At 45.3% G+C, this 25,120-nt stretch overlaps 1 protein-coding gene across 1 annotated transcript in view; it reads left to right on the plus strand.

The window, feature by feature from the left end:
• Nucleotides 1-19,577, plus strand: part of SLC12A8 (solute carrier family 12 member 8) — a gene marked incomplete at both ends in the record, with an annotated part of 45,358 nt that extends 25,781 nt beyond the window's left edge. Inside the window, 8 exons of the mRNA XM_084209027.1 lie at nt 3,283-3,370; nt 4,782-4,869; nt 7,968-8,114; nt 10,921-11,593; nt 12,435-12,532; nt 14,085-14,202; nt 16,411-16,471; nt 19,412-19,577. Coding sequence (XP_084065153.1) covers nt 3,283-3,370; nt 4,782-4,869; nt 7,968-8,114; nt 10,921-11,593; nt 12,435-12,532; nt 14,085-14,202; nt 16,411-16,471; nt 19,412-19,577 — 1,439 coding nt within the window. The remainder of the gene's footprint in view (nt 1-3,282; nt 3,371-4,781; nt 4,870-7,967; nt 8,115-10,920; nt 11,594-12,434; nt 12,533-14,084; nt 14,203-16,410; nt 16,472-19,411) is intronic.
• Nucleotides 19,578-25,120: the final 5,543 nt, after the last annotated feature.

The following is a 25,120-nucleotide window of genomic DNA, read 5'->3' on the forward strand; positions in this document are numbered from 1 at the left end:
AGCGACGTACAGACTGTCTCAGCCATAATTTCCTGGCTGGGTTGACTGTGTTTTCATGCTTCTTTGTCCAGAAGCTTTGTCACTATCTGCTGCTCTCTAAGATAATAGCCAGTGTGGAAAATCCAGCCTGCTATCTCATTGAAACAGAGAGGTGGATAATTTTCTCCATGGAGAATCTGCAGATATGATTGCTTGAGTTCAGAAGGGATTGGCCTTTTCCCTAGGGATAGGCCTGAGTCTGAAGGAAGGAACATCCCAATTTCTTCCTCCCTTTACTGCTAGGAAGGACATGCAGAAGGAATCTGGAACAAGGGTTGTGATAGTTCTGTATCTGCACCGCCTGCCCTACCTGTTCTTAACTTGAAAGAAAAAAGAGCATTTTCAGAGGAAAGACTGATTTGTTCAGGAAAACTTGTTAACTCAAAGGGTTTAGAAGGCTGCTGGCGGTGGAGAGGCGGCTCTGGCATTGTCCATACATCTGTGCTACCAGATTGTCCACACCTTTGCTCTGGTCATGTCAGAGCCATGACTGCAGCACAGAGGAGATGGCTTTGGCCCCAGGGGCTGGGAGTATCTGAGCTGCTTCCCTCTGTGCTGGCCTTGACCTCCGGCTGAGGAACCCGTGAAACTCTCCTGGGAGCCCTGACAGAAGCTGTGGTGTGCAGTGGCCTGGGTGTGACCCCTGGTCCCTGCTGGGCAGGAGGTCAATCCCCAGCCTTGAGATCCTCTTTCTGTGGGCTCTGGGAAGTCATCTCCTGGCTGTGTGTGGGTCTGTGGGAGGGAGGCAGTGAGGCAGCCCAGGCTGTGCGGTCATCGCTGCGCCGATGACTCACGTCTTCAACTTTTTTATGTTCGGTCCAGAAAATGCCATTTTGGTGTTTCCCCAGTGCTTTGCTGAGGCAGGAGTTTGGATGAGGAAGAGGTGACTCAAGCTGGAAGATTTAAAGGTGGTGCCAGATGTTTGAGAAACTTGGCCAAGAAGCACATGAGATTAACAGCTGTCCTTCTGACAATAGTTTGCTCCCTGTGGAAGAAAAATTCAGAGAATTCTGTTTTCTGCTTTGTCTCTGAATTGCAAAGTAGCATGTCATCAAAGAGTGCTTCATAGAGAATTTATTTAGCATATTTGTGACCGTTTCCATGGACTTCTGCCTTCCTAACTTTTCTTACCTCTAGCTAAGCCTGTTGTGTAACTGTTTGAAAGGAGCAGGGCTTGAACATTGCACGGAATCTTTATCTAGAGAAAACCAGAGCAGCTGACAGGCTTTTAGCTGCGCTGTTCAGAAGTATATCCACAAAATAGTCTTCCAGGAGAAAATTAAGAACTTGATTTGTAATGCTTTCAATATGGTGTCAAGGATTCAAATCTGGTCTGAATTTGGAGGAAAAGCTCTTCCAGGAGCTGAGGAAAGCCAGGATTCTGTGGGGACCAGGGAACAGTTGTCAGGGCTCTGGCTCCATGGTGGAGATGACAGGAAAAGATGGCTGGTGAGTGGACTGATCAAGGGGGAAAAAAAAGAGATGATCAAGGAAAAAGCATTAATAATAAATAAATAAAGCCCTGGCTGTGTTTGGCAGCAGGAGAGTGCCTTGTGCTCATTTGTAGGCTGTCCTCATGGCAGAGCAGTGAGGAGAGGAGGTGTTACAACTCCCTTGGAGCAGATGTGGAGATGGTGCTATGAAGATGCACAGCAGTGCCTGGGACAGAGCAGAGCAGAGTTTGTGTTCCATGATTAGCAACCCAGCCATTGCTGACAGCCCATCAAAGGCCACGGTCTGTGGGGAATAGGGAGGCCATCCATCTGGCTGGTTTGGGTTTGTCCCCTTTACCCTGAGATTGGTCCCACAGCTGTTGTCTGTCCTTCATCTTGGGGGAAAAGCCCTTCCAAGCAGCAATCTGAGCTTTAAAATGCAATGGGCTGTTGCTGATTTAGAGCTGTAGTCACTCAGATTTGCAGCTGCAGAGTGACTTTGTGATTCTCATGCCCTCTGAACACGAGGATTGGCGGCTGGGCTTGGCAGCAATGCTGGACTGGCGCGCGGTCAGTCCCGGCTGCAGGGCTGACGGATGCTGTGAGTGCCATGGTGCCATGGTGCTGGCATCCTCCTTCCCATTGTTCTGTGGTGATCTCCCCCTGGCCCCAGGGACCCTGCCATCAGCACTGCTGGCTGGCTCCTGGCCCACGTGTCCTTGTGGAGACATTAGTCTGACACCCTGGGGGGAACGGTGATGGGCAGAATTTGGCACCCTAAAGTATTTGGTCCTGCCTTCAAGTTGTCCAAATTTTCATGGGGATTCTAAATCATAGATTTTTATTTATTTATTTATTTTTATTTATATCACATACCTGGAGTCTTCTAAGAAAACTTTTGGCATAATGTGACAAGGGAATCTCTGTTTTCTTGACAAGTCTGGTATGACTCTTCCTTCAGCTATGGACAAAGCCCCTTCACCAATCTGTACCTTGCCTTTCTAGTCTTAATGTAGAGGCTCTAATCCTCTGAATCATCCTGTTTCCCTCTCTTGCTCTTTAGATGGTAATTTTTTAGGCTAAGGACTGTCCCTGATTGTATAATACCCTGTACTCTGGCCTAAAATAACAGTTCAGTATTTTATTCTTAGTCCTAGCATGTGTTTTTTACGTGACACTGGGACAATCACTTGCCCTCTCAGTGTTTCTGTTTTCCTATCTGCAAGGCAGAGATAATGCCTACTTCCAAAGCAGATCCCTTGGCTGGAAGGTGCCACCTACGTGCCGAGAGCCCTGCCATTCCCTCTGCTAATGTGATCATCAGTTAATATGGACAGGACATTCTGTTTTGCAGCAGTGGCTGTCCCCTGTGAATGCAGGGACCTGTAATGGATCTGGACTGGGGGTTGTGCCACCTGCTGCATGTGCTGCCCTGATGAACAGTGGCATTTCTCTTCTCAACAGCTGGGCAGCATTGTCTCCTGTTAGGTTTGTATGAAGATAAAGATGGGTTTTGTTCACATTCTGCTTCCCCCTCAGCATTGCTCAAGCCAGACAGAGGCTTCTTTGACACGTCAGTGGTGACTTGCTTCTGTTAAAGTCACGAACATTTTTTTACCAAGCAATTGATGGGAGCCAATATTTGTCTGTGTGGCAGTGCAATGAAGTGATATAGTTACTGTTCTGAAAGGATCAATGAGCTGATTGATTAAATTATGTTACATATTGCAATGTGTGTTATATATGCTGTAGCTTAGATTGACTATGTATATACTATAACTTAAATTGCACTTGTGTCTGCAAAATACAGGTGTGATGGCTGGGTTCAACATGAGTGGAGATCTCCAGAAGCCTTCTTCCAACATCCCTCTGGGCTCTCTGGCTGCTATTGGCACCTCGTAAGTCATTGATTGGGGAAAATTTTCTCTGGAGTCTGCCCTGAGTGTGACCAATCCATTTCCTATTCCCATCAGCCTTTTATTACTCAGCCATCTGGAAAATTAAAGTGTGGCTCTCACTCAAATTGTCATCCATTACCACCACATACTCTGGGTAGGCTGGAGATGTTTGTTGTGCTCAGTCCTTCCACTGCTGGGTGGGATCTGTGCTGGTGCTGGGTGCTTGTGCTGCTGCAGCCTGCCTGCCCCAGAGTGAATGCAGAGTTCTCCAAGGCTAGGGGGGATGATTTTGTCATTCACTGCTGTTGATTTCAAGGGGGGGATTATTGCTCCTCCCCCTTGTGTTTTTTTCTATATAAATAGAAAAGAAGTATCAAAATTTTGTAATTTTTATTGCTGGGCAAATGAGGCCACGAGAGGTGAAACCTACCCACCTGCAAGACAGGGGAAGCAAAGGCCCTGCCTCACCAAGTCATGCTCTTCCCAAGGAAATGCTGCTTTCCAGGAGAGTTTTCCACTGCTGCTTATTAAAAAAAAAAGCCCTCAGTAGGTTTTCCTGCCTGCTTTTATTGCCATCTAAATTGCCTTTGATATGATTTCTTTTAATTGTGCACCAATGTTCAGTCAGGAAGGAAGATTCTTCACAATTTGGAGGCATTCCTGCTGGAAATGGTGCTTGTTTTAAGAGGGGGGATTCCACAGGACACAGAAGGATCACATGAATCCATCTATCCAAGGCTGTGGTCATTCCCTTCTCTGCTGTCTGCGCCTTACAGGACAAAATTATCCCCCAGCCTGACTATGGAAAGGCCAGAACTCCAGAAAGGGAGTTAGACAGGGTTAGCTGTGCTGTTAATGCTGCTGCCAGAGGAAGGGACCTGTGTACCTGCAGAGCCACAGAATCACAGAGCAGTTTGGGCTGGAGGGGCTTTAAAGGCCATCCAGACCCAACCCCTGCAATGAGCAGGGACTTCTTCAACTGGATCAGATTGCTCCATCAAGGTCCATCCTGACCTTGCATGTTTCCAAAGATGGGGCATCCACCACCTCTTGGGGCAGCCTATTCCCACGTTTTACCACCCTTATTGTAGAAAATTGGTTTTTTACAGCTAGTCTGAATTGACCCTCTTTTAGTTCATACCATTACCCCCTGGCATTTTGCTACAGGCCCTACTAAAATGTCTGTCCCTAGGACTGGGATATTTCCCCCCTGCACACCTAAGGAGTGGGGGTAGCTTCCCCTCAGGGTTGGTGTCAAATTTATCCCTGAAGTGAAATCATTCAGGAACTGTGCAGAGTGACTGAAGACCCAACTTGAGGGCATTTGACTCTCTCCTGGCTCTCCTAGTGGCAGAATTCTCTGTGTTCTTGTCTTGCTGCAAAGAAATTGGTTTATTTTTGTTGTTTGCAGGTGGTTTCTGTACATTGTCTTCGTTTTTTTGCTGGGAGCCATTTGTACCCGTCAGTCTCTCCGCTACGACTTCATGATAGCAGAGAAGGTAACTGGTGGTTCTGTGTGATGGTGCTTTCAGGCTGCCATCTGCCTTGCTGAATGCCTGAGCTTTTCAAAAGCCCGAGGAATCTGGGTGCACATCCCTCATTACAATTCAGGGGGATTTCCCTGTTGCAAATCCCAGTGCAGAGCTGGTTTGAATAGCCTGGCATTCGTGATGCCAAACCTTGGCATTGTCACCCAGCAATAGCTTTAAGAGCTGAAGTATGGTGATGTGGTTTAATGGTAAATGCTGTACTTTATTCCAAGCATCCTTTCTCCTTGGTGAAAGCTTAGACCAAACTGAAACCTCTGAAGAACCCCCCTGCTTATCTCGACTCAGTCAAGCGGAGCTCACATTTCCATATCCAGCGGGCTGTGATTGCAGGGGGAGCAACTGGGCTGTTAAACTCAAGACATTCCACAATTCCACACAGAGTATTTACACGAGGGGGGGTTGTGGTGTAACACACAATGAACCTCACCACCTCATGCCTCTGAGAAGAGAGCAAGAGATTTTGGGGTGTGCCACTGTCTTTCTTTGGATGGGATATGGAAGGGTTAATTTTCTGTTATTAGGTATTATCCAAAATCATGGGTTCACTGTATAGTTGAGAAGTTTACATAGTTTGATCTGTAGCAAGGTTTTAGTCTAAAATATCAGTTCGAAACTCTGCTTTTGTTTCTTAATTCTAAACTTCTTCCAGCTCTAAACTTCTTCCACCCCCCCCCCCAAAATAAACTCACAATTATTGGTAGGGCTGTGCCACTAAACCTGCTGAGGTAAAAAAATCCACCTCTGTTTCAGGGAAAAAAAGAATGAACCTGCCTTCTCTAAGGCAACCTCTTTGTATGTCAATGACTTAATGGGCAAAAAGTGAAGTATCCAAAAGAATCAGCTTTAAATGAATCTGCTGAAGAGAAAGAGATTGTTAAAGCTGTGTTTTAACTTCAGAACCCTCCAGGGGAAAACGAAAAATCTCCCAGTAATGAATGAGAAGATATTCAATGCTGTCAAATACAAAAAATAAACAAGCAAACATCCCCCTCCAAAAAAGTAAATTCAATTTTCTTTCCCCTAATATAGAACAAACAAATGGTGCAATATTCATGTTTCTTCTTTAAATTATTGCGAGATGCTTTAGATTTTAATGACTTTGAAGAGAGGTAGGGGAGAAAGATCATTACTCCTCCAAACTCCCTCTTTCTATCACAGGTGAATGAGTGCTTGGCTGCTTTTCTCTGTTACAATATTTGTTTGGCTTTTTAAACATAAAAATGAGATTCAGTAATTTCACTTCTAATGAGCTCCAACTGCCAATTCCTTGCAATGTATTCACACTCCCTGTGTTCAAAACTCCCAGCAAAACCTTTCATCAGCCTCGGTGAAAGGGACTCTTCCCCTCTAACCCTGATTTGAATGTCAAGTAGCGCATTTAAATGCAAGCATTTTTGGCAGCTAAAATAATATATGATGTCTGGCACAAGTGTTTGTTTCTTCTGAGTATTCCTCGGAGCAGGGTAGGATTAGAGGAGAGGGAAGGGAGGATTCCCCACTGAGCGTCTGCCTGTCGGGCTAATGAGAGCTGGTACCTGCTCAGCTTTGCCTCAGGTTCCTTCTGTCCCACAAGATGCAATTCACAAGGCCAAGTGGATTTTCGTGGGGAAATGTTGTGCTAGGAAGTTTGAACAGTTTGTGACGTTAATTCACTTGCCTTCCCCAAGAGAAAGCTTTTTACGGCATTTTACCCAATCTCCTTTTTGCTGCCTGCAGATTTCATAGACAAAACACCAAAGTCAGATGTAGCTTGGATCATCTTTAGCCACGTAAATTTTTGTAATTCCTCCTAATAAAGCATGTCCCACCTGACTTCAATGGGGGCAGAAGCTGGGAGGACCTGTGTTCATTTAGACCCTCTTTTCCATGGAAGGAGGGGTGGGAGCAAAGGACATGTGGGATGCAGAGAACCTGCATTTGGTGACAGCCTCAGCCACAGATACTTGTCTGTACCTCCAGCACTTGCTTCAGAGGAGGATGGGCATGTTGGATTTGGACCAAAATGTGAGGTTTTTCTCTCTGCCTGGCCTTTGTGCAGGAGTTACCCCCATGCCCTGCCATTCTCTGTGCCTGGCTGCTGGCTGTCAGACCTCTGTGGTCTTGCAGGGCTTGGGGGTGTCTCAGGTGACCCTAGACCTTGTTTTCCTTATTTTTTCTGTCCAGGTCCTTACACTGCAGTGCCAGGACCGCTCCCATGTCAAAGCTTTCTTGCACAATGTTTATATTGTGGGGTTTTGTGTATTTGGGTGGGGTTTTTAGATACACTTTCTGTGCTTGCAGCTCTCCACAGTCCCCCCACCTGCTTAGTCCTCCATCTGTGTGACAGACCAGGAGTTGTCCTTCCTTTCCCTCCACACCTGAAGGAGATGCTCCCAGCTTGAAAGGGTGCTTCAAAAAACAGTTCTAAAACCAGTCTTGTTAGCACTATGACTTTAAATTTTTTCTTTTTAATGTTTCATGCTGGCCAAAGGAAATTCTTTTCTCATTGAAGACAGGAAAATAAGGTCATTGTATTACATCCTTTGGAGCGTGTTTTTTTGAGATGCCATTTATTTAAGTGGCAATTTTGATTTGGTTTTACTGTGGGTTTTCCTTCAGGATTGGTTTTCCCCTCTGAGACACAGGGGTTTGTCTTCCTGTTTTGGATGGTGGGAAGCCTGGGCAGCTTTTCCTGTATGATGTGCTCTGTATATAAGGGATCTTGCCTGAAATAAACTCACTTCCAGTTACTTAAGGGGAATCTAATAGCTGCTGCTTTGCTGCACTTGCTCCAAGTGACAAAGAATTCCTTGGATATGAGCTTGTAAAATGGTTCTGTCGGTACAGGATGTTCAGTATTAAATTACTTTTATGGGATAATTTTCCTGTATTAATTGCTTGTACTTTATACCACAGACCAATTAAATTGCTGCTTTCCTAGGGCTTGCTCTGTTCATTTAACAATGTTAGAAAAGATATGTGATCTGTTAAAATATGTGCATTTAAGATTGCTTGGGTGTCTTTAAGGCATAACATGATGAACTTTGCATTCTCTCTGTTTCCTCCAGGTATCCTTGGTGGGGTTTTTGTTTTTGCTAGGGCTGTACATCTCATCCCTGGCCTCCTGCATGGGAGGGCTGTATGGAGCACCCAGGATCCTGCAGTGCATTGCCCAGGAGAATGTGATCCCCATGCTTGCCTTCCTTGGACGTGGGGTTAGTCATCCTTCCTGCAGGATTGCTGTCAAACCTTCACCTGAACTTAAGAAGCCAAGATTTCTGTGTGGCTGTGGAGGGAGACGGGGGATGCATGGAATGCAAGGAGGGGAAAGCTCAGGATCTGGTATCCCATGCATAGGCAGAAAAGCCAGGAAATGGGCGGTTTTATGAAAAAAACCAAGCATCCAGCTGTCTGTGGTCCTTTCCCTGCCTGTCCCCTGTGTGCACTGCCTCTGCTCTGAGCCCTGCCACGAGGTTTGGCATCGTGCAGTGCCGGCACCTCACCCACCCACCCACCCACCCGTGCGCCCTGCCTGCGGCTCTGTGTCCTTCCCCCGTGCACACACAGCCCTTCCAGGCTGCCATCAGTCCCCTCCCCTCTTTGACCCACTTCTTCACGATGTGCCCAGCAGGACAGGACAGGCACTTATGTTATAACTTTGCCTGTGGGGTTTTTTTTGCAAACACCTTCTCTGAACTGGTGCTGATCCCAGCCGTGACCGGAGGAAGTGCCTCCCTCTCCTCTGCCCTCCTGTCCAGGGCAGAAGCTTGAAGCTTTTGTCCCAGCACTTGGTGAAATAGATGGCAACTGTCTCTTTACCTTTTCTCTGTTTTCTTTCTTATTCTTCTTTCCTGTTCCTTTTCTTTGCTCTGTTCCCATCCTGTGTGGTTAGCTCAGAGGTGGGTGCATGACCAGCTGTGATGCTGTGGATTCAGTCTGTGTGCAGTGGAGAAGGGGACACTTCTTTGGAAGATAAGGTGCCTTTGGGACACTGTTAAATAAAAACAAAGAATAGATTTGAAAGGTTAAATTAGGTGTCTTCTAAGCTTTAGATATGCATTGAAACAAAGTCTTGCTTGGAATATGACAAGAAGCTTTTTCTTGCTTCATGAATTGTCTTTATGCACAACTCATTCTACTGATACCTGTCACTAAGGACTCTGTAGTCTTGGGCTATACATCCATACATGATTTTCCCTTTTTCTGAATAGGGAGAAAATAATTCCATCACTCTCAATCTTCAGTACCTAACTATCTGTACAGAGTGTCTGGAAAAGCCTTATGATGCTTTGCTCCTTCAGAGTGGCTTAAAAATACAGAAATATATTTTTCAGTATTGATATTTATGAATGTTTAAAAGTATTTAAATATTTTATAAATATTATAATTTTCTCTCTGTTATTTTATGTTTCTCAAAGCAGTTTTCTAAACCAAAAGTTATAATAATAGCAAAAGTAATAGTAATAATTGTAGGGAAATCAGGAACAGTAATGACTGCAAAAACTTCCAGCGCCTGAAGGCAGTTTTCAGGTGATCTCAGAATAAGCTGTTCTCTACTTGGAAACCTTTATGAAATTCTCTGATTCCCTTTCTTCTCTGATTGTTTTCTGTCTTTCTGTCAAATTTTCTGCTCTGAACTCCAAGTAGAGTGCAATGATGGGAAGGGCTCAAAAAGAGCCTTGAGAAATCAAAGGCAGATCACTTTCCCCCCTTCCATCTCTCCACACCTTGGAAATTGTTTAGATTAGGTTTATGGAGAGTAAATACATTTAATTTGTCCTTACCAATCTACTCCACATCAGTTCTTCTTTTTCATGGTTGAAGAAGGTGGTGTGGTCACCATAAACCCAGCTGATGGGAAGGACAATGTTTTCTGTGGAGTTAAATCCAAGCCAGATGCATCCTGAGATCCTCCCATCTGTTCCCTATCTCAGTACATCTTTCTGATACTGAAGATGCTTTCTGAGATCTGTGTTCTTTTGGCCCTGAGATGTATTTTTGTTCATCCTGAAAAGATGCAATGGTCCAGAACTTGTCCCGTTTTCTGTTAATAAATAAGAGTGGAAGAAACAGAAATAGTTTCCATTTGAGGAGTATGTTTATTAAAGAAGTAAATGCAGTTAAGTGAAAACTTAAGATGCTTTGTAAGATATCTTGTAAGTTATTTTTAAGCAAAGTCTTTACACAGCTTGCACAGGCTTGTCAGGTGGCAAACTGGCAAGATGGTGCCTGGTCCAAGGGAGGGAATGTTAGACTTGGGATTAAAGTTCATGAGCTGAAGGCTCAGGTATTCCCACTCCAAATGCTCTTTGTTTTGTGCCTCTTTTCCTTCTCCTTTCCCTGCCTTCCCCCAATCCCAAAGGACAGGAGCAGGCAATGTTTCTCCTGCCCTCCTGACACATGCCTGGGGTTGCTGGGGCTGGCTGTCCCCCCAGCTCTCCCCCTGCCCAGCTCAGTGCTGCTGGGGGGGATGGAAGGAGGGGAACCCCCTGTACAGAGGCTCAGCAGACCATGGTTCAGCTTGGCTGCCTGTCAGGGCAGGGCCAGGAGCTGCTGATGTGCAGGTGGCACTGCTTTGTGCAGAGCTTTTCCAAGGGCAGCATTTTGGGTAGGCAGTGATGCAGAGTCCTGTAGAATAATTAGAGATGAACAGTTAACTCTAATTAACACATTTTATTGCCAGACTTCCCATAAGCCCCACAAATCTCTCTGAAGGTTTATTGCTGCTTTAATGACATTGTTTCACCATGGAGATACGAGTGAGAGTGGATGAATTTACCAAAGACAAAGCTTGAATAAGGCTTAGGGATGAAGTGGGAGCTCCACAGCTTTTGGCTTCCAGTCTGTTCTTTAATTCTTTAGGCCTGTGAGCCTCTGTTTGCACATGCATGTATTTCATGACCAGGGGGGTACTGCAGACAGCCCAGCTAACCACATGGAGCAGCTGAGCAAGTGGGGAATCCTCGTGGCAAGTTTCATGGTTATTAATTTAAACATAATTTTGTTTCATTTATGAGCTAGAAAGGCCCCAACAAGACTCCAGTGGCTGCGATTTGCTTAACAAGTCTCATCACCATGGCTTTTGTCTTCATTGGGCAAGTGAATGTTCTAGCTCCCATAGTCACCATCAACTTCATGCTGACTTATATTGCTGTGGACTATTCCTATTTCTCAATATCCTTGAGCTACAACATTCAGCAGAAACCTGAGGAGACCCAGATGGGAACTGCTAGACCTGCTCACTCTTCCCAGCCTTTAATTTTCAACAAGCCCCCCAGCCGTGCAGCAGATGGGGTAATCCAAAGCAGATCAAATGGCACCTTGCTGGAATTCAAAAAAGACATGGACCAGCTTTTTAAACCATTCCTCAGTGAGCCAAGTACTTGCAAAAAAGAAGGAGCTGAGAATTTAACCCAAAAGGGCAAGCAAAAGAAGGTGAAGAAGCCAGCCAAGCAGACATTACAAGACAGCTTTCTCCTGGATCTCCACCACGATGCTCCCCTGGCTCAGAACAGCTGGGATGAGCCCACGGAGCCCCGTGGGAGGCAGCAGGACCTGGATGAGCAGGGTGGTCAGTGGGATGCAGGTCTGGGCTCATCGCCCCCTGCAGATGCCCAGCACATACCCAGGAGGCTGGAGCAGAGGGAAGAGCCCTGCAGTGAAGTGATGATGCTCCCTGGCCCAGGGGGAGAAGGTAAGGGCTGCAGGAGATGGACATCTCCCTGTTCAGAGGAAATTGTTTATAACCTTGGTCCTCCCTGTGCTTTCCTGAAGGCTGGCATGAAACGAGCTTTATATGGGGCTGTCATTCAGTGATTCATGGCAATAATATCATTTATTCCAGGTGAGGGTAGAGTTCATTGCAATGCATCACAGGAGAAGTTCCAATGCAATTTCCTACAGAAGATTAATCACAGGAAAGGAGGCAGGACTAAATTTAGTGTTGGGCTGTTTACGATATACTCATAATTCTTCACAGGCATGCTGAATGCTGTACATTAAAAAGGGTTTAGGTGTATCTTGGGATTTACTTCATCCTGGTGTGGGGTAGGAGGGTTGGAGCCCTGTGACTCTAAAACTCAGGCTATCTTAGTGCAGTGGTTCCCACAAAACAGGTGGAGTCTGCAACTCAGCAACCATAGGAGATCTAAATTTGTTGGTGATGTATTTGACACAGCACGTGTGTGTGGAGTTTGTCATTCCCAGTGCTGTAGTGTTTCATCAGCATTAGTCAGTTAAGCTTCCTAAACCCCTCTGAGGGAGAAAAGTATTATTTTTCTTATTTCACAAATTGTGAAACTGAGGCAGAGATAGACAGATGCAGCCTTCAAATGGACTTAGTAGCAGAGCTGGCAACTTTTGGATTTTTTTCCTTGCACTTCTTTTCAGTTTTCATTTTGGAGGTTTTGGTTTAACTCTATCATACCAGCTGTCAGCTAGAATATTTGCTTTTGTTCCTGGAATCTGGTAATGTAAAATAGAGGGAAAAATCCCACATTATAGCACCTTTCTAATTTTTTTTTCATTTTCTTTAGAATCATCTGTAAAGCAACAAAATCCAGAACTGGGAATTCAGCAAAAACCAGAATCCTTCTACTCCAGATTTTTCAGTCACTGGATTTCCTTTGCTGGTGTAAGTAATTTTCTTTTATTTTGAGCAGTGTTTTGTGATAGTAGAAAACAGAAGGACATTTATCACATCCTGCAGTGTAAGTACTCCAGCACCTTAAATAATGGCTTTTCATCCTCGTATTCCAGGTCACCTGAACTAAATACCATGAATTCAGCAGTTCAAATTCAGGGAAAGCCAATGGCATATTAAATTAAATAACCATAGGAAAAACCCCAAACAAACAAACAAACAAACAAGCTCTGACCCAACTCAAAAGTACAAATTAAAAGTCTGGAGTCTTAGGACTTTAAAGATGCATGGATGCATGGGGAAAAAAAATAATCAGTGTCCCTCTTGTGTGTGCCAGTCTGCTTTTTCTTGCTGTGTAATGGACTGAGACACAAACTTCAAAGCTGTGTTGCTTTTATTCATGGGCCAGTTTCTGCAAGCTTGGGGTGGGGTTTCATTAGAGCTGACTTCCTGATACCAGCAGCCCAGCTATGAAATTCCATCTTTTGAGGGAGAAAAGGAGAGCATTTCTACAGCATGTTACTTTAAATAACATTTAAGTAGCTTCTGCCTCAAGTTGCTGAGAAGTTTAAGACACTTAAATTTATCTTGGGAAGATGGATTATTGGGCAGATGATGAGGAAAGGGTCAGATATGCATAATGAATGAGCCATATGGCTTTGCTGCATGGATGAGGATTTCATAGCTGTGCATAAAATGTAACAAACCCACTCAAACAACCCAGAAAACCCCGTTAGTTTAATCCTCAGATGGAGTTGGACACCTGTTTTTCAAATTCCCCCCTGCTGCTGCCAGCAGCCAGCTCCTGGTGAGGGGTCCCACTGGGCTGCAGCACCAGGGGTGGGCTGGGAGTGGTGGCCCCTCTTTAGGATGGCATCTTCAGGAGGTTGTGTGCTGATGCCATCTCTGGGCTTGTTTCTGTTGTGGCTCCCAAGTGCATGTCATGGCAGAGCCATCAGCTCTCTCCCTCTGCGGGGGAATTTGCTTATGGAGATGATGGATGCGCTCATAAAAGCAAACTTGGTTTTCCGTCAATAATCAGGCTTGGGAGGAGGTTGCAACAGAGCTGGGATGGGATTGACAATGCAAAATAAAATCACAAGAGCAAAAATTAGATTTGTTTACTCATCCTGGCTCCTCTCCCCTCTGCCCCCTCTCTTTGAGTTTCACTTGTGTCAGCTGGGACCATTTTAGCTCTTTCTTTGTGCGCTGCCCCTTGCTGTTCCACACTCCATCTCCCATGGAGACGCTACCTCTGCCCCTGTTTGTATGCAACTTGAGCCAAATCTCCTTCTGAGCTGATGAGCCTCTGGATACTTCTCTTGGAGAAGCCCAGGCAGAGACCCAGACTGCCCCTGGGAGTCAGGGTAGCTCACTGGAGCTACCTCCTTGCTGCTGAAGGTGACACTGTTAACCTGTGCTCTCCCTCCTTTTAAGTGAGACCAAACGAGGCTGGCTGTGACATGGAAACCTGAGCTTTGACTGTCCACATGGTCTGACCTCCCAGACTCTGGGGTAACCCCAAACTGTGTCTTTCCAACAGGCAATTGTGTCCCTCATCATAATGTTTGTCATTCAGTGGATCTACACCCTGGTCAGCCTGGGAGCAGCAGTCATCCTGTATTTCTACATTGGCCAAGTCAGCCCAGGACTCCCTCTTGGTGAGTTCTTTTCTCTGTACTATTAAACCTGCCTAAAAATTCATTAAAATTTAATATAACTTCATTAGGAATTGAGACTCTTGTGTTTAATAAGTGGGTGGCACAGTGAACGATGACAATTTGTTTCATTGCTATTTTAATACATTTTCTCTCTGAGTCTTTAATTTTCTGTTAGATTCTAACAGAAACTAGCATTGGTGTGATAGTTTGAACATGGTACTTGTTGCTTTATTATATCATGCTTCAAATGGCAAAACCAGATACTAAGATTTGATGGGGTGGCATTTTGTAAATGTATCCCAGCAATGAGAAAAATCTGCCATAAATAAGGTTTATTAAACCAAATCAATCTAAACCCACCTGAGAGAAGTTTAAGGAAAATGGGAATTATGATGAGTGTCTCATCAAATCTCAGCATTCATAACTGTGGAACAAGAGAGCCTTTTGATTCCAGAGCTAAACACGTTGAATATGTTGGGAACATAATCTGGGAAAATTCTTTAAGGCAGAGGGCATTAGAGAGATCTGTGCACATGATCGGCTTAAACCAGTTCTAAATCAAACAGTGGAGCACATTCAGCACGCAGCTCATGAGAGCCCACAGCTCCTTGGCAAGGCCAGTGGGGGGTTTGCAGTGCTCTGTGTCTCTGAAGGGACATGGTGTGGGCATCCTCACCTGCTCATGGGTATATCCATCCCTCCATCCATCCATCCATCCATCCATCCATCCATCCATCCATCCATCCATCCATCCATCCATCCATCCATCCATCCATCAGCAGGTGTGTGAGGTGCATAGCTGAGTGCAGCTTTTTGTCCAGGATGAGAAAAATCACGTATGAAATATGAATTCATAGGCAACATCTGCAGAAATATCTACCTGGGTTCATTTAGGTGAAAGATTATTAGGCAGTAGGTAAGTATGTACTAGATTTCAGAAATGCACATGATGAGAAACCAAAAACTAATCGCCACTTTCCAAACATTGCTCAGCTGTTCTTTTTCTACTCTTGAGTGATTTCATTTCTATGTATCTGTAGGGGATAGTAGAAAAGAGCTGAGATTTTGGATAGTAGATGCTAATTTGTATCTTTTGAAATAAATAATCAAGTCGTTTATGGCTCCCATATATCAAACAAAGCAAAAATAATGTTTTCAGGTGTTGGAGTCTTTTTTGCCTTTGTATACTCACTGTATTATATCTCTGTAATCTGATTTTGAAATATTTTTCAAAAATTACTTTAATAAGAATTTCTCTGTCAGTGTGCAGAGGGTTTTGGATGCTGATCTGACAAATAGCAGCACGATTAGACATTTTTTTCTTGGTTTCTTTTCCACGTGCATTCTCATGCATACAGTGAAACAATGCATGGCATTGAAAACGTTAGAAGTGAATGCTCAAAATTCAGCCTGATTTTTACTTGGCTGCGAGGGTATGTTATTTTGTGGTCACAAGGCTCTGATGATCTGTGAGTTTGTTCTTCAAAGGATCAAACAGCCCTTCTGTCTGGAAAGGCTGGGAGACACTGGCCTGAGAGAAGCTCTGGATTAGGGGCTAGATGAAGACCTTGGGAGGAGAAATGCCCTGTGGATGACACATCCCTTCTCTCTCTTCCTTCCCAGCAGCCTAAGCCAAATCCAGCAGACACTGACAGCGCTTGGTTCTCTCTGTCCCTCACCATAAACTTCTCCTGCTGCTTTTGCTTCCAGCTCTGGCACTTCCCTGCCCCTGCAGGAAACCAACTCTACTGAGAAATCAGAAAATAAATCAGTGTTGGTGTAATAAGCTAAGGCAGCTCTCTGTGGGGTCAGACAAGAGGAAATCATTGGTGAGACCACAGCCACCCTGGCTGGATGGCTCCTCCTGTCTCCCCATCCCTGCAGTGGGAATGGCTTTTGCAGGCCAGGGAGTGAAAGGCAGTGTGGTGGGTGTCTGTGCTTTGCCCAAGCTTTACTGGAGTTTAAAAGCTGTTGGGCTGGGAACACATAGCTGTTCTCCATAGGAAATCTGGGCTCATACCTGGACAGTTGTTTAAAAGCCACAGCATGTAGGAAGACTGCAGGAATGTCCTCACTATCACAAAATCTTTGGGTACTGCAGGCTACCAAAGTGTGCTGGCTTGAGATTTTAGGCAAAAAAATTCAGTGGTGTAATGCTATTATGAGAGAATTAGCAGCATACTGACTTCTTGTGCCTTTTCTCCGTAGGAGCAGCAGCAAATTTCAGTTTCTTTGGCTGGATTAAGTCGGTTTTGATCTCTTCATGCAGGTTGGTACCAGTCACTTGGCAGTGACCAACCCACTGCTCCTTGTTCCCATGACCCACTAATGAGCACAGAGAGGGCTGGAAGAATTGCCTTGCTTATTTCCTTAAGCAGTCTTTCTGCCCCTTCTTGCATACTCAGGGTTATTCTTGCTGAATTGTAAAAAGGGCTGCTTGCTCCCATTAGCCTGGCATATGGTTGGCTATGTGGGGAAGCAGGAGTTTCCTCTGCTTTGTGTGTGAGAATGTCAGCTGATAACTCTATCTTGGTGCCTAAAGTTTTATCTTAGCCCAAAAGTTCTGTGCTCAAAATCTGTGGCTCAGGTTGAACTGGGAAATCTGCAAGGAAATGAGAAATTGGAGACTCCTTCTCTTCCACCCATCATTCACCAAAAGCAAATTCCTCTGGTAGGGATGGAATGGGCACACTGTGTTCAAGTTTCAGAGAGGAAATCTGGGGCGGGGGAACCGCAATAACTTTGGGGCAAATATGATAAACAGGGCCTTTGGTGAAGGAACCATTCAGTATTGAGTTTGCATGGGACTGCAGTAGCACTGTCTTGGGGTTTTGATTACCAGATGACCTTGAGGGGTTTTTTTGGTTGGTTATTAACTAGTTTTGTTAAACTTATTTGATGCCATTAATTATTAATTCGATCACGTTGGGTTTCCTGTAGCAGCTTATGAGCACCTCTGCCTCTGAGCAGTGGGCTTTGAGTTCCTCAGTCTGTTGGGTTTCTTTTTTGTTGGGGTGAGTGAACGCCGTAGTGAGGACTGTGCAACACGAGCTGCCATGCATTGTATGTGCCAATTTCCTGGCTCCTTCAAAATAATTGAAAGCCCAGGCAATTAGGCACACTGGTCTGTCTTGCCAGGTCCTGTCTCTGCCCACAGTTCCTATAACATGACCACAAGCTTTTGGTGTGCAGGGGTGGCTGGGGAGAGAAGCCAGGGGTGAGGGATCTCTCCGAGGTCCCTTGGGAGGCCTTAGACTGAACAGCACTTAATTTATACCTTAATTTAAACCATTTAACAAAAGGTTCTTATGGAATTATGATGCCTTTGCATCTTCTCAGCAGGTAAAGGGTTGAAATTTGAAGAGTGGGGGAATCAGCACAGGCTCTCCCATCGGTGTTTGGTGATGGTCCTCCAAGTACAGCAGACTTGAGAGTTCACTGCCCCACTCAGAGGGAGGTGCTGGTCCCAGCACTGTGGGCCAGGAGAGCTGAAAGGGTCTCACTCTGGACTGCTGCTTACACTGCAGCAAGAGAGTTGGCTTGGTCATAGTAATTTTCCATCCTGGCCACAATTTTTGTTGGTAACTTTCTTTGAATGCTCTATAACAAAAAGGTTGTTCCACTTGGGTTGCTACTCATGCAAGAAAAATAAGTTTCTGAGGATATTCATTAAAAACCAGGAGCTGTCAGCATTAGTTCCCTGGAGCAGACAGTGTTTCTGATAAGCCCAGGAGGAGCTGAGCCCAGGTGCTGTTTGTCAAGGCTGAGCCTAACAAGCATTTCTCAGATCCCAGTGCAGCCCCAGGGGCAGGGGGAGTGGGATGCACCACCACATACCTTTTCTGTATATCTCATTCTGAGTAAGGGATTGTCCCTTATCCCCTGGCACAACATCTGCTGCACTGGTGACACGAGCCCAAGCCAAGGGTGAGGAGTTAAGACTGGGAACAGGGTATGTGGGGCATGCAGAAATGCTGCCAGAATTACTCATGGCACAGTGAGCCAGACCCTGCTCCTTCACACCCTGGGCAGCTCTGTGTGCTCCCACCCCAGGCAGATTTGTGGCTGGTCACTTTAGCTCAGTGCCTCTGTGATGACAGAACAGCACTTTCCTCCCAGCTGTCCTTTGGTGTGTCTCAGTTGTGTCTCCTGCCTGTTGTCAGAAATCCCTGTGGGAGTCCAGTTGAGGTGTGGGGCTTCATGGAGAATGACCACACGTGGAAAGGAGAAACTATCCCTGCCTCTCATGTGGAGAGGTGCTGTTGTCACAGGGGGATTTTATCTTTGGGTTACCAGACCAACAAAGTCCTTGGTTCTTTGGTCAGTGCAATCGATGAGCAGAGACTCTGCCAAGAAAGGCTGAGGGGAGATCTGGTGAGTGCCCAAGGGAGAAACTGATCCTGGTTTTCTCCTCTCAAAGAATGCAATGTCTGGGTCAGCCAGCCAGCTTGGTCACCTTGTCCTAGTGCCAGGGCTCCTGCTCTTACTGGCACAAAGACACCTTGGGCTGTGATTGGGAGTCAGGTCATTTTGAACCCATCTGTGTTGTGCTGCAAAAAATTGCATTGAAGTAACTTAGAGGTTTTGTTCTGAGTCTTGATTTCCTGAAATCCAGTCAAAATATTTTAATGAATTGGAGAAAAAGAACAAATCCCATTAAACTGCAAGGGAGCTGGAGGCAGCCAAGGGTTCTTGACACCTCTAAGGCTCTTAGGTGCTTGATGAAGTCTTAGTCAGTGCTATATTTATCTTAGTTTTGATTTAAAAATGCCAATAAGGTTTTCTTAACATCAGCTTCTGGGATGAAGAAACTGCAGGAAAATCTCCTGTTTATATAATAGTTACAAAAATTGTTAAATTTTTTTTTATTGCTTAGGAAACCATAAAAGGGATATTTTTAATTAGAAATGGTTTGTGCTCCTTCTCTTGCTTGGTGTGGAAGGTGTTGACATAGCCAATATCCAAAGAGGAAACCCATTTTTTATAAAAACATTTATTTTGCAGTGTATATTTGGGAAAAGGGAGAACATTTCTTTTGTGCCTTCTAAGAAATAAAATGCTCTCAGGTTAACTCTGTGCCTCCAAGGGGCACCGGGAAGGATTTAGCCTCTTCTGGATTCACCTTGCCTTGTTGGCACGGCCAAGAGCACGGCTGGTGATGGATAACAAACGTGGGGTGATGCAGGCACCTCTGCTTCTCTGTTTGCAGGAGAAGGCCAAGTCCCAAGGAGCAGATCGTGGTGACTCCATCCTTTGCAACAGTTGGCATGGAGACCAGGCAGCTCACCGAGGAGAACGCAGACTTCGCCTCGCGGGACCGCTACCACCAGTCCTCGCTCATCAGCAGAGAGGAATTTGGGAGCCAGTTCCAGTGAAGGAGACACACACACACACAAAATCAATCCATTACTTCAAAAAGCATTTAGAAGTGCTAATGGCTGCCACGGGTGCCTTTTGAAATACTTGAACGTACGCACAAAGGATGTGAATTGCTATTTATGTATTTGAGGCTTGTTTGTTTATGCAAACTACAGCATTGCTGGGCTTCAAACCTTACCCAAACTGAGAGGAGAAGATGGAAATGAAAGGGCCAGTCTGGGAAGTGATGAGTTACTGCAGACAGTATAACCCTTCTAAGGAATTCAATGATAAGCCCTATTGAGTTCTAAAAAAGGTTGCTGCTCTAAAAGCTTGCAACTCCCCATTTCAGATGTCCTCTGGGTGACTGGGGACACTCTGCCTGGGAGCAGTGGCCTTGGCAGCAGGAGCCAGTGCCCCACTCCCAGCTGTGCCACGGATGGATGCGACCTTCCAGGTCAATTCACTTCTCCTCTAGGCATGAATTTCTCTGCTTGTAATACAGTAATTTTCTACCTCAGCATTTCAATTACCAAGGTCTTAGAAAGTATTTTAAGACATTAGACAATAGGCCAGAATCAGTGGCAAGTACGAGAAGATTATGAAGTATATTCTCAACTGAAATCGCACATTGAAGTGCAGTAATGCAGGATAATGACCTCTTCTGTAAAACTGTGAAATTATGTCTTAGAAGCTGTTCATAGTTATTTCCCACATCCCTTCTGATGTGAGAGCTGATACCTGATGAAATAGCTGGGCCCACTTAAAGCATCTCCTGGCTGAAGGGACAGATGGTTCAGAATTGCTTCAGCAAAATAAATTTACCCCCAGCACCACACATCAGTTCTTACATTATGAGGAGGGGGAAATCACTGCCTTTCACTTTGTTTCATCTCTGATAATTTCAGCCTTTAGATTATTTATTTTTCCTTCTGTGCAATAAAAGCCTGAGACACCAGGAACTCCTCTCCATCCTTTCTGTGGGCACTCTCAATGCCTTTGAGCACCATTCCACTTGCCAGTGCTAAGTGCCCTGGTGTTGCTGGGTGAGGAGAGTCCCATCCCATGGCCTGGCCAGCTGCAGCCTTGGTTCTTTCTTTTTTCTGACAGAAGGAGGCACAGGAGGCTTTCTGCTGACATGGGGAAAAGACACCTTGGCGCACTGCAGAAAGTGTGTTCATTTTTCAAGGTTGCAGGCCTTTGACTAAGTGCTTTTAACTTTAATTATCTCAGCAGAGGCAAGAGGAAAGTTGTGTTTGTGTGACCTGCTCTGACCCACCTCAAATCAGTCACCCAGTGTTGGAAATACCTTTCCAGGATTCCTTCCTGCCTGCCTCCTGCTGTTGGTTTCCAAAGGATCTGGATCTGCTGTGTGGATTTTGGGCCCATGTTGAAGCTTCTCCTGGAGCCAGTGGCTCCAGAGGGCCCTCCCTGTGCTTGTGGCATCCTTAACCTTGGCAGATACCCCTGTTGTGCAAACGTCAAACACTCCTTGGTTGTGGTATTTTCTGAGACTCCCATCGGAGGGAGGAATGATGCATCTGACTCCATTGATATCAGAAGGCTAATTCATTATTTTATGATCTATATTATATAAAAGAATGCTATACTAAACCATACTAAAGAATAGGGAAAGGCTACTTACAGAAGGCTAAAAGATAATAATGAAAAACTCGTGGCTCTCTCCTCAGAGTCCGACACAGCCCGACTGTGATTGGTCATTAAGTCAAAACAATTAACATGTTGGATAGACAACCTCCAACCACATTTCAAAGCAGCAAAACACAGGAGAAGCAAATCAGATAATTATTGTCTTCATTTTTCTCTGAGGCTTCTCAGCTTCCCAGGAGCAAAGTCCTGGGCAAGGGGACTTTCCCAGGTAATATGATGGTGGCACTTGGTGCTGCCCCACTGCTGGCAAGCTGCTTGGTGCTGTGTTACGGTTTCACACCTGACCCTAACGCCATTACTGTAAAATCTTGTATTTCACTGAGTCCAGTCACAAGTGTGGTCCCTTTCCTCCCAAGCCAAGGATTGCTCAGCTCCACATTTCCCTGTAGCTTGAACAAAAGAAAACCCCAGAGCATGGCATGAAGACATTACTAGGCAGAAATTCCTAGGTAGCTTCTTTGTTGGCTACTAAACAATTCCCTTCTCAAAATAAGACATGAGTTAGGAGATCCAGAGAGGGAGGGTGGGGAAGGTCCTTGGCTCTGTAACTGTGCAACTCCTCTTCCTTGCTGAGGAGCTGCACTGGTTGAAACCAGATGATCTGGTGGAGAGTGTTTGCTTCTTCAACACTGCTTGTCCCCAAAACTGGGATGTGATGGGCCCTTGGTCTAGCAGTAGTGAGAGGAGGTCCCCCAGCTTTGCTTTCAGCTAAGTGTGCAGCAGCTGTCCCCTTCTCCTGCCACCACCGTCCAGCAGCCCTTTGCACCTGAGCATCCTCTGGAAACGTTCTAGTTGTGTTTGTGTGCTGGCCAAGCTTCTGCTGGCTGCCAGGGAAGGGCACTGTGCTGTGCCATGCAGGGGCCTGGGGAGGGGACACCTGGAGGGCTCTGGGTGCAGGGATGGGGTGTGCCTTGGTGTGTCTGCAGAAAGGCAGCTGTGGTCCTGGCATCAGCACTGGATGGTATTGCTGCTCTTGAGAGCTGGCAGTGGAGGGAATGCTCTGCAGAGCACACTGTTCCAGGGGTTTCTGGGTCAAGGTGTGAAAACATTTGTTTTTGAGAGAGATGTGGATATGGTGCACAGTTTGGTTCCTTTTGAAGCTGTAAATTGGTGGCTCCATTTTTGATGGTTTCCTTTGCAGAGCATACAAGCACAGAAGGCGGGTGGGGATAAATATTTTATTACTTGCCTTGCAGTACTGCCTGGAAGCTCATGCTGCATTTATGATCCCTTAGCACTAAGTGGGTCCAGAAATTGGAATTTTCTGCCTCAAAAAAGTTCCAGAACAAATAGTCAGAAGAATGGGCAGAAGCAAAGTGAGTTTTTGTTGTGATATTTGCGTTAAGAGACAGTTCCTCACTTGGTATAAATTGTCATCAACCTGGATCTGTGTCCCATCAGGAGTCTGCACAGGGAGAATCAAACTCATTAAATCCATATCTTAGCTGAAACTTGTCTTATTTTTCACTCTCCTCTTGGCTTCTCTTGATGAGCCTTGAGTTTCCTTTGATGATTATTGCTGTGTATGGTGGCCAAAATATCACACACCTGCCATGGTTGTGTGATGGTTGTGACCACACCATTGGAGCAGCAAAGAAGGGTGACAGTATGAAATGATGCTTGTGTGCATGACTGAACCAAGGCACAGGGGGCTTTCTGTGCCTTATGAGGCGGCTTGGTCTCACCCATGGGGCTCAGATTTAGATTCAGACAGGCAGAGTTTCTTAAACAGCATCATACTTACACCTGCAAGGTCAGAAGAGATTTGCTGAAGCACAAGAGCCAGCCTAGGATTAACATTTAGGTTAGTGGGAAATTGAAGTTATTTGAATTATTGCCCTTGCCTGGTGGATTTTAGAGAAGGTAATTACAGGGATAAAAGAGAGGAGATTTTGTAGACAACCTATAAATTTGTTAGCTCTGTATGAAAGCGGAATATAACAGACTTGTTATGTTCTGCAGTGGTGTCTTGCTGCAACCCAGATTTGGCACAGCATCCCTTAAACCTAAGACAAGGTGAGACCTCAGCGGTAACGGCCTTAAAAGCTACGGATGAGAGGCTCTAGCTGCAAACTGCAGGCTAAAAATAAATCACTTTAAAGCCCATACAGCACAGGAGAGGCTCCTTTCCTCTCTGTTCTTCATGGCTTTTTCCACAGGATTTTTATGCTCATATCCCCCAATACCTAGGATTTGCCCTCCTTATGTAAGAGCAAACAGAACCATGGGTGCTCCCAGAAATTTAGTGACAGAGGAGCACACCTGAAACTTTATTGGATCCAAGTGTGCCTTCTAAATTTCACTGGGGGCTTCTTTCCAGATTTAAGGGCACTGCTCTGAAGTGTTTAGCTCAGCTCCAGAATATCTGGGCGTGCTCCAAACCAGAGCTGGCGGAAAAAGGTCCTGAAAGAAATAAATAAGAAATTTAGAATTGCTTCTTCCCAGATAGATTTGGATGGCTGGTTTATTTTTTTCCCCCCAGAAAAGAAGGGATTTTTTTTTTCCAGTGACTGGATTCAAAATGCAACATCATTTCAAGTTGTGCATTTTTCTGTGAGGAATGAAGAGAGATCACAAGACCCGTATCCATCCTGACCTCCAAATGTCAAATACCTGGAACAAGCTGCTTCCAGTGGAGGTACGAGGCAAGCAGTTTTTGTTAAAATAAATCAATAAAATACCACCACCCCCAAAATTTCAGGAATAATGGTCACGTATTAAGTGCCTTTTGGATGATTGGTGTCCATTAATGGATGGCTTGTGGCATCAAGAGGAGATGCGAAGGTAATTAATTACTCAGTTAGGAACTATTTGTCCACTTTGGAAACTCAGGGCTTTTAATAACAAATTCCAGGAGGAGAAAATATTCCCTTTGTACCTTAATTCATCATCAGCTTAAAACTTGTCTGAGGTTTATGAGCCTGATCCAAGTTTTGGACAGATCTGGGATGAGTTTCAAGGGAGTTGCAGGAGTTTCATGACACTGGCTGTGCTGTGAAGGGTTCCTATGGAATCAGAGGGAAGGGACTGGTCACTGTAATCCTCCCAAAGTGCTACAGAGATGCCTCTTCTGCAGAGATTCTTGTGGTTTTTTGGGATTTCAGACCAAAACAATGTAGAAACCAGCAAATTTTGTCACGTCTCTAGCCCCTCAACCTGGAAAATGGAAATCAAGGTGAAATAAAAACACACCCTGTTTTTCCTCCCCCAAAAAAGATGATGGGCAGGTTTCAATTAATCAGTATCAATCATGTTTTATATACAGCTTTGTTAGAGGCTTCCTGTGTTGATGAGGTTGTTTGTTTGCTTGTTTTTAACTCCTTTGTTGTGTGTGGAATGTGCTGCTTGCTTTCAGACGTAAGTGCTAAGTGTTCTGTACGTGATTTGGGGAGGCGTTTGAGGTCGCAGCCTCTTTCAGGAGGATGCTGTGGCATTGCTCGACATCAGGCTTTGCCTGGCCCATCTGGCTCCTCAGACATGATTTCATGCATTTAAATCTCCTGTTACAAGGAGGGTGGGGAGCAGCCCTCAGCCTGGAGCTGCCCTGGGAGCAGCATCAGCAGGATGCTGCAGCGGAGCGTGCGGTTGTGCCATGGGGATAAACAACTCCAGCACCACATGGGGAAAAGCCAAGTGCTGGTGGCCTTCACTGAGAGCTTCTGCTCCACACAGCCACCATCATCCTGCTGCAGTTCTTCCTTCTCCCACCACTGAAGCTTCTTTGCCAGCCCACAAGTAGGGTGTCAAACTCATCACACGGGTGGCAGGGTTGAGATCCCCTCCACACTGTCCTCTGAGGCTCCAAGGGGTAAAAAAGTATTTTTTGAATAAAAACCAACAAAGTGAGGGTTTTTTCTCTGTTGTTTTCACGTGGCTGTTGAAACTGGAG

This window comes from Fringilla coelebs (assembly GCF_963513975.1).
Source record: "Fringilla coelebs genome assembly, chromosome: 7".
Lineage (NCBI taxonomy): Eukaryota > Metazoa > Chordata > Aves > Passeriformes > Fringillidae > Fringilla > Fringilla coelebs.